This window comes from Spermophilus citellus (genome assembly GCF_964194105.1).
Source record: "Spermophilus citellus genome assembly, chromosome: 3".
NCBI classification, from domain to species: domain Eukaryota; kingdom Metazoa; phylum Chordata; class Mammalia; order Rodentia; family Sciuridae; genus Spermophilus; species Spermophilus citellus.
The window spans coordinates 52,415,048-52,424,900 of record NC_138184.1 but is presented as its reverse complement, the minus strand read 5'-3'; the positions used below and the strand labels follow the sequence as shown (position 1 = coordinate 52,424,900).

At 42.2% G+C, this 9,853-nt stretch overlaps 1 protein-coding gene across 2 annotated transcripts in view; it reads left to right on the top strand.

Moving 5' to 3' along the window:
• The first annotated feature begins 4,299 nt into the window (after positions 1-4,299).
• CFAP20DC (CFAP20 domain containing) overlaps positions 4,300-9,853 on the top strand; it is a 223,903-nt gene continuing 218,349 nt past the window's right edge. For both annotated transcript variants that reach the window (XM_081288238.1, XM_081288237.1), the window contains exons 1-2: positions 4,300-4,665; positions 7,168-7,257. In XM_081288238.1, coding sequence (XP_081144364.1) covers positions 4,645-4,665; positions 7,168-7,257 — 111 coding nt within the window. In that variant the 5' untranslated portion in view covers positions 4,300-4,644. The remainder of the gene's footprint in view (positions 4,666-7,167; positions 7,258-9,853) is intronic.

Sequence of the window (9,853 nt, the reverse complement as noted above, 5' to 3'; positions counted from 1 at the left end):
TGAAAAAACAAAATTCTCCCAATATGCCAAAATGCAGGGAGAGGAAGGAAAGGCTAGATCTTACAGAGTCCAACAGGTAGTCACAAAAGGGCTAGAAATGGGGGACTGATGTGACTGGATTTGCATTTTATAAAAATAACTTTGACAGCAACATGGAGAATGATTTGAAAGGAGACCAGCACAGTGTGACTCAGGAGGCCATTATAGTTTGAGGAAGAGAAGATCAGAGATAAATCAGCATACAGAACACAGTAGAGGGAAAATGAAAAATTTGAGAAGTATTTAGATAAAATAGATAAGTCTGGGTGGTGAATACGGGGATATATTAGCTATTTATTACTATGTTAAAATTATCCCCAATCTTTGCAGTTTACAATGAATGTTTATCTAATTTTACCTGTGGGTCAGGAATCAAGGTGCAACTTAGATGTATGCCTCTGACTCAGACGTAGTCACAGGGCTACGATCAAAGTGTTGACTAGGGATATAATCGCATTGAAGCTGATTGGCAGATGGAGGCTTGATTGGTGGCTGTTGGCAGGCCTTGTATCTTATCGACTATTGGCTGCAGGCATCAACTGATCAAAGAATCAGTCCTTTGTCATGTGGGCCTCTCCATAACATAGCAGCTTATTTCCCTCGGAGTGAAGGCAGAGAAAGCAAGTGAGGGGAAGTGGGGCGGGGGGGGGGGGGGGAGAGGGAGAGAGGGAGAAGGAGAAGGAGAAGAGAGAGGAGGAGGGTAGAAGGGGAAGGAGGAGGAGGAGGAGGAGGAGACGAGAAGAGAGAATCAGAACAAGGTAGTGAAGGAAGCCAAACAAGAAGTCAATCTTTTTGTAGTTGATCTTGGAAAGGACATCTCAGTATTTTTGTCATATTATATTCATTAGAGTCATTTAGTCCAGTAAATGAAGAAGATTACACACAAGGCCACACATACCAGAAAATGGGACCACTGGAGGCCATTCTGGAGACTGCCTACCATGGGGAGCCAGGGAGCAGGAGGCATTGTGGTGTTCACCAGTGAGATTGGAAAGGATGGAAAAGGACAAGATTTGGAGACAAGTTTTATTTTGGACATGATGAATATGAAAGGACAAGATGGCTTTCATTAAATCGACAAATATGCATTTATAAAATACCTACTATATACCAGGGATGGACTATAGCAATGACCCTTGAACAGTTCTTCCCCTCATCACATTTGCCTTTTAATTGTTGAAGACAGATGACTTACATATTAATTCATTAGTTAGTTCAGACAATCACAAGAGGCATACAGAGAATAACATAGGGCAAAATGTGGGTTTCATATCAGCTATGGTATTGTTATGCCAGATTCGTAGGACCCCAGTAGACCTCCAGGAACCTAATCCAATGCAATCACATAAGAGTCTTTATTGCAAGCTCGAGCCTGGACTCACAACCATTCCCGACACAGCGGTCCCAGGGAGTGAGTCCTGGTCCTTTGTTCAGTGAGATTTGGGGGGATACTCTATGCGTCACAACATCACACAGCAAATCATTCCATACCATGGGAAAATCAAACAACTCTTAACATTGATTAGCACATTCAATGTCGGGAACAAGTAGGGTAGGGGTGATTGGTTATGTTATGCCAGATTCGTTTGAACTGATTGGTTTAGGCCACGAGGGGTGTACGTGCTAAACTACATGGTTTCCCAACATGTTATTAACCACTATACACTACTTGGGGGTCATCTGGCATCCCAGGTATTTTCCCTGTCTCATGCTGATTGGAGGTTGCTAGGGGGTTGCTATAGGTCCTCACCTAGCCTAACTGAGTCAGGGACACCTGGCGCTGCAGACCTCTCCTGTTATTTGCAGATAAACAACTCAGCAGGGTGGGTATGTGCTTAGGAGTGCTCTGTGGGTTTTTCCAAGGACAAGGGTCACGCCCCCTTCCTTAGGACAGGCCTTGAGGTAGAAGCTGCTGTTATTTATTTATTTTTTAAAATGGAGTCACATCAGTTTCTCAGTATCAACATATTTTTAGGGTTTTGAGAGGATAATTTGAAGACTTAAGACTTCTAGATTCCTCTGGTACTCTCAATGTATTTTGTAGTCTTCCATATAGCATTTATGAAAAACTGTTTTGTATTATAATGCAAGTAGAGTATAGGAACAGTGATCCACAAAAGTGTCTCCTCAAATGGTATCCATCCATATCAACTCCCTGAGATGTGTAGATTTATTCCCTTAATTAGAAAAGGGGTCATTAAAGAGAACTTAAATCAAACTTTAAGAGATGAGCTTGGATGATACAAGTGGGCTCTACATGCCATCCCAAGTGTGCCAAAAGACACACACAGAGGGGAGGAGGCATGCAGCCATGGAGGCAGAGGACTGGAGAGATGGAGCCACAAGTCATAAGATGACAACAGCCACCAGAAGCTGGAAGAGGCAAAGAACCAATTTTCTTTTAAAGCTTCCAAGTGGTATGGCCCTGCTGATGCTTTGATTTTGGATTCCTGGACTTCCAAAATATGAAAGAATGAATTCCTCAGTTTATGATAATTTGTTACAACCACCAAAAGAATCTAAGATTCACTTCTGAGGTTATTCCCTATCACTGTATTCACAGCATTTACTACAAGTTGGAATTATTTGCTTGTTAATTCATTCATTGGCTTCCTTGCCTAATATATGAGCCGTGTAAAAGGTGAGACCCTTCACTGTACAGCCAGCCTCTTAGTATAGTACCTGGTACATATTATGTTCCTAAAAACTGTGTGTTAAATGAATGAATGGATAGATGTTAACCATAGATTAAGTCTTGTAAGACAGAGACCATGTCATTTATTTATTTATTTATTTATACTGGGAATTTATTCCAGAGGTGCATTTCCACTGAATCACATCTCCAGCCCTTTTTTACTTTTCAAATTTTGAGGTAGGGCCTCAAGTAAGTTGCTTAGAGCCTTGCTAAATTACTGAGATTGGCTTCAAATTTGTAATCTGCCTGCCTCAGCCTCCTGAGTTGCTGGGATTATAGGTATGCCTCACCATACCTGGCAATCATGTCTTTTGATCACAATTCTCAAAGCCTCCAACACAAACTTTGCAAAACAAACAAACAAAAACAAAACAAAAAACTGTTGGTGAACTAGGCTGGAGCTCCAAAAAAAATCAGAAAGTCTGGATTCCAGGAATGTTATTGGAATTTATAGCTGTGAGATGGCCTCACCGCTATATTATAGAGTGTTCAGAGTGGGCCTGTTCTTTATCTGTTCTTAACCTTGAGAAGGAGCAGGCTCAGATTTCAATCATTTTTGAAACCCACACATGATCTATGGAGGAGCTTGGCATATGGTAGAGCCAATAAATATCTGAAGCTTTCAGGTAAAGTAGAGTGATATATGGCTTCAGACCCAGCCACAACTGAAACATTGCATCCCTGAGTAAATTCCTAATTTACTCTGAATGTCAATATTCCCAACTGCAAGGAAGTAATCCATACCTATGAACTACCTGGCTTAGAACAAGGAGTCCATGAGCTTGTTGTACTTGGTTATTATTAACCCTAGGGCACTAACTCAGCCATAAGTGTAGCATCAGAGGTGAGTTCTCAGCCAGTGCCAGCACTTGATGACCACATGACCTTGGACATAGAGCTGAGCCCCAAACTGGCAATAATATCTTCCACGAAAGAGTGGTTTTGATCTAGAAACTGAATGCAGTAACCGAATAGTTAGCTTAAGACAGAGCTTGTCTCAATGAAAGCTACCATTTGGAGCCAAAAACCTTGGCTTCTGAAAGTCAGCAGTGATCTTGAGTAAATATTTGTAATCTGCCGCCAGAGCCTTCTCCGTGAAAGGGTCCAGCAGATCTTATCAGTGTCTCAAGGAACCGAAGCTTGGGAACATGTGAATCAAAGGCCACCTGAGGGTTTCAAGATTCCATGACTGTGTCTCAGTGTTTACAACCGGGAGAGATCAACCCGACGTGACTGATGCTCTGGAGCAGCCCAGTTGCTGGGGTAGCTCTTCACACTAGGTCGCGGCTTCTCTGCTGACACAAGTCACTATCTAACGGGAGCGCGCCGGTCACCAGCTACACAGTCCACCACTTCTTCCAGTCCCTGGGTTGCCCGAGCAACCTGACAAACACCTCGCAGCAGGGGGTCGGAGAGAGCAGCCTAGACAACGCAGTGCGCAGGCGCCTGGCGAGAGCCAATGGGCGCCGCCGAGAGGTGGAGCCGCCGGGCCCCGCCCATTTCCGAGGGGACTCGGAGGCGGGGCGGCCGCGGGCAGCCTTTTCTAGGCGGGTTGGCTGGGCGGTTGTAGGTGGCAGCGGCTCGGCGGTTCGGCAGCGGCCGTCTCGTAGGTTACGCACACAATCACTCCCCTGGGACAACCCGGCGCCCGCCCTAGCAGCTGCTTTCTCACCAGATCGGGGCACCCGGGAGGAAGCCGGGGCCGCGATGGTGCGGGTCGGCGGCTCCAGGTGTAGCTGACCCGGAGCCCGAGGGGCTGAGAAGAGCCTGACCTAGTCCCAGCCAAGCACCAAGCTCTGCCCCGCGCGTCGGTCTCCGGGTTCCCGCCCGCGGATTTTCCAGCCTTCAGGGTCACGCCACTCGCTGGAAGCCCTGAACTCTGCCCCCAAGCCCCGGTCCCCTCTGCGGGAATGTTCAAAAATGAGTACCAGGTAAACTGAAATGGCTCTCCAAACTGTCTATAGCTTTCTCCTCTTGGGTGAGGTGGCTCCTGATCTGGGAAGACAAAGAACAACCCCCCTCTCCTGCCATCCCAGTCACAAGGGATCTTTTTCAAGGTTAAAAAAAAAAAAAGATTTATGGATGAATGGACTTTACCCAAAAAAGATAAAAAGAAATCAACGAACACGTGTAGATTGTAGAAATCAATCTTCACGCCTATGATTTGGGTTTTGTTCACTCTCCAGTGTTTCTCAAAGTGTATAAATTATGATGGTGATTAAAATGCAGATTTTACAACCCCACAAAGATCTCCTGAATTACAGTCTTGAGGGCAGGGCCCAGAAATTTTGAGTTTTAACAAGCGCTTGGGGTACTTGCTATGGATGTATATCATGCTATCTCAGAAGCTAATTATGAGTGAATGCATGAATGGGTGAAACCCAGAATGAAAACAAGCACTTTGGCTAAGTGCTGTTTTCTTTTTTCTGAAACTGGGGTTCAGTGAATATCAAATATTTGGGGTCAATGAGGATCTCTTGGTGTACTTGTAAAAATGCAGATTTCATGATCCTCTACCCAGAGCTAGTGATTACAATTTTTATAGATGGGGCGAGTTCATTTATCTTTTTAACAACTTCCCTCCAAGTGATTGGGATGCAGGTAGAGCAAGGATCACACTCGGAGTGACCTTGTTTCTGGGTGTTTCTCGGTCACCTTGACTATCCTAGGGTGTCTCCATGCATGGCCTGCTTTCGTCACCTCACTATGCATCTCCCGTTTTGCTGGTCCCTCCTGTTGGGTCCTTTCACTTCTGTTTGAGGTTACACTGGGTAGTCTGTTTACCATCCTAATCCAGCTGTTATGAACTTTGTCACTGTGCCTGAACAGTAGTCCCTGGTCTCCACCACTTTGTTAATTTTAACTTTTCACCAGATACCACCATCTATCCTCAGAGTAAGTTGCAGTTCTCTTTCATTAAAAGGTTTAAAACAAACTTAAAATTTGTCTCACTTCACGTAAAGTATATTATTCTAAAGAAGCATATGCCCAGCCAGGTGCTGTGGCACACACTTTGTAATCCAAGCAACACGGAAAGCTGAGATAGGAGAATCACAAGTTCAAAGCCAGCTTTAGCAACTTAGTAAGGCCCTAAGCAACTCAGAGAGACCCTGTCTCAAAATAAAATTTTAAAAAGAGCTGGAGATGTGGCTCAGGGATTAAGCACCCCTGAGTTCAATCTCTGGTAACTCCCCCACCCCAAAGAAGCATATGCCTACCATGGGAAACTTGGAAAACATGGGGAAGCAGAAAAAAGTGGGCAGAAAGTAAGTTTGGTTTCTCACCCAGTGCAATGGTTTTTTTCTTTTAAAAAACTCAGCTGTCTCAAATTTTAAATTTTTAGTAAAATATGAACCACCCCCAGAAGCTATAGTAATTCTATCCCATATACAGTTTTTCACATAACATTCCCTGAGGAAGATGAAATTAAATGTCCTCATTTTAAGTGATTATGTATTAAAAGCCAGAAGTGAAAATATCTTTATTATGTTGCTCATACTTCATATTTACTCTCATTTTAGATTCTCAAATTTTGTAATAAATTCTTCCTCAGAGAAAATCATCTTATGTAATTCCCCTCTTTTTACAATTTAATTGTGTGGACTTTTAGTAATGTCTTTAGCATTTTTGAATAAGTGTCACTGTGTTCTCAGTTTCACAATTGGGAGCAAATTGACTGTCTATAGAAATGATTCTCTGTTTTTCTCATATAGATTACCCTCCTTTTCTTAGACATCTCCAAATTGATTGGTGTTAAATAAATCAAAAAAGATATTTTAGGAATGCTCAAAATAAGAATTACCCTAGAGTCCTTTCTAGGCCTTTTTTTTTTTTTTTTTTTTTGGCTAGTACTGAACTATTTAATTTCCCCCTCTTTTGAATAATCTTGATGGTAGTATTGAATGATCCCTCTCTATGTGCATGATGATTTATATTTACTCTCCTGTGTGATCCAACAACCCATTTTATAGAAGTTAAGTAACTACAAGGTCAGATAGCTTAGAAGCCAGTTTTGGAGCCCTGGTCAATATAACTAAAAAGCTTGTATTCCCAGATAATTATCAGAATTTAATGACTTCATTTGAGAATTGAGTTTGAAACCCTTTAATCTGGGTAGAATAGAATGTTTTGCAAGTATGCTCTATACATGTCAATAAAATGAGCCCCACATGTAACATTAGTGATGCATAATTTATCATGCTTTAAAAATAAATTCCATAAACAATAAATCCAAGGTGACCCAAAGTCACAATGGCTATGGCTTCAATGCAAGCAAGACATAAAGTAGGAGTAACAACAGGGATAATGTTTCCTCCCAGACCTACTTAACTGACAGATGCTTTGAATACAGGTTTTAGACTAGGTGGCGGATCCTGTTTCCTCCCTAGCATTATATTTCACTTTAATTTAAATGTCTTGTTTTTATTTTCTAGGGAGGTGCATTTGTGGAAATCTTTAGCGCTCAGGGCAAAAATCCTGGTGCAAAATGGAAGATCCTTGGTAGTCCATCTGTGATTTGGAAAGTAAGTGTTAGAGCCACAGGAATCCTGGGAAGAAATGTGAATGAATGTTGTAGAAGAAGGGGCTTGATCAAGATTTCAGAATGGTTTCCCCTGTTCTCATTCTTTCGCTCCAAACCCTTTCATGACATCATTGCTGTGTCCTGGACACCTCAGCAAGTGGCTCCTACCTCTTCTCTGTACTCCAGCTCCTGCTATATCATTTTAGGAGACTTTAATGTCAGTGAGGAAAATCTCTCTAAGTCCTGGGACGCTCAGATTCTTGATTTTTTTTTCACTTCTTTTGACCTCTTCAACCTAGCTGCAGCCTTCACACCCACTGTCATACCCTAGAGCTGAACACTGTAAACTGCAGGATCTCTGATGAAATTACTGAGAACCCCAATCTTTGCATTTTTTCTTTTTCTTTGAACCCAGGACCTCACACATGTTGACAGCACTTTCCCACTGAGCTGCATCCCCAGCCCTGTGTTCTATTTTCATTTGAGATAGGCTCTCACTAAATCACCCAGGCTGGTCTTGAACTTGCCATCCTCCAGCCCCAGCATCCCAAGTGACCAATCCTTGATTCTTAAGGTTGCTTGTTCGTTTAATCTCCTCTATGTTCTTCAGTCTAATTGGGACCTTTAGGCCCTGACCCCCCCACTTTTCTCTTGTGTTGAGTTTTATATACTTATTTTCTGTCTTCACTTTTTTTTCTTTTCAACTCAGAAACCAAAGTCTGTCACTTCAATCACTTTCTGGTCAGGACCTTGTCCTTTCATCACGCCTACTTGGCCAATGCTTTCTTGATCATCAGTCTTTTTCTTTGCCTGCATTTGGGCTCTTCAGTTCCTTTGGACAAAACATCTACAGCCTTTCAGATTGATAATAGGGTAAATCCAACCTGAACAGCCCAGAAAGTTATCCTATTATTTTCTTAGTCTCTAAAATGATTATTTCTCCATTATCTTCTGGTTTCCAACCACCAGACTCCCTCTTCTCATTCTTCAGTTCACACTCAGGACAAGTCCTGCTCATTCATCAGAAGACCTCATGCCCTGCTTCACAGGGAAAACAGAAACCATCTGATAGAAGCTGTCATCAAGCATAGAAATCTGTGTCCATCCCTATCTTTTTTGTCTCTTATCCTGTATAATCAAGACAAGAATCCCATTCTTGGCAACCTTAAATAAGTTCTATGGATATGACTTAAAACTACTATTGATTCACTACTTGCTGTTTGTCAAACAGCACTAAGCACTTTACATTTGTAATGTTATGTAATCTAAACAATAACCTTGTGAAATAGATAACTGTATACCCATCTGATAGGTGGGAAAACTACTGGAGAAGATAAGCTCAAAATTACACAACTGTTACTATGAATGAGATATTAATGGTCTTTGAGAGTCAATAGTGAGAAGATCAAGAAGGGGTTCCCAGAGGAAATGATATTTGAGTCCTAAAACTGAGCTGGGCATAGAAAGGGGCCAAAGGATAAAAGAGAATTTCAGGCAAAGAGAAATATATACAAATTCCTTCTAGCAGGAGAGAGCTTAGAATTTTCAAGACACTGAAAGAAGTCTGTTGAAGGGTGGGCAAGATAGGAGATGAGGTTTGAAAAGCCGGGCTAGGACCAGAGTATGCATTGGTTTATGACCCTGTTGAAGATTTTAATAAGCTATTGAAAGGTTTTAAGTATATGCCCAACTTGTGCATAGATGGAATAAGTAATATAGTTGATGCATGAATGTTTATTTATATACATGGAGTAGAAATTGGGATGGATGTAATAGACTTGTTACTTAATTCATAGCCATTAGTTACTGCCACAGTCTTGGCTGGGCACAGAATCACGAGCCACCACACAGCTTTGTAGATTCAAACAGCAATTCTTTATTCCCGAACTCACACCGGCCTCTACACACGTTCTGGGGAAAGCCCAGTTCTTCTGCCCCCAATTCACTTACTCCACGAGGCTTTTTTCCAATATCCCATTTGAATCTCATGAGAACTCAACAGGAACAAGCAGCAGGAACACCCTAATCCCGGCAGCAATAATCTTCAACCTCCAACTTCCCTAAGACCCCTATTGTTTTAAACCGGGAACGCCCTAAACCCAAGGACCGGGATACTTCCTCAAACCTGATCAGCTCTAAACCCGGATCCGCCTTGGTCCTTGAGCAAGGTCACCTTACATGCAATGTCAACAGCGAAATCCATTTAACATGGGGTACGCTGGCAAGGAAATTTTGATGCGTCATTCCTACTTGGCAACGGCCCTCAGCAAGTTACAGTGCATTTTTTAACATATACAGAAAGTCCAACATAATACCAAAGAATCTGTTAAATATTCTCATGTAAAAAGGAAGTGTTTATAATTTTTTTTTTTTTTTTTTGCGGTGGGAGGGGGACTGTACCGGGAACTGAACCCAAGGACACTCTATCACTGAGCTGCATTCCCAGCCCTTTTTATTTTTGTTTTGAAACTAGATCTTGCTAAATTGCCCAGGCTGGTCTTGAACTTGCAATGTTCCTGCCTCAGCTTCCCCAATAACTGAGATTATAGGCATGTGCCACTGAACTCAATGAAGCGTTTATACTTAATAGAGAATTT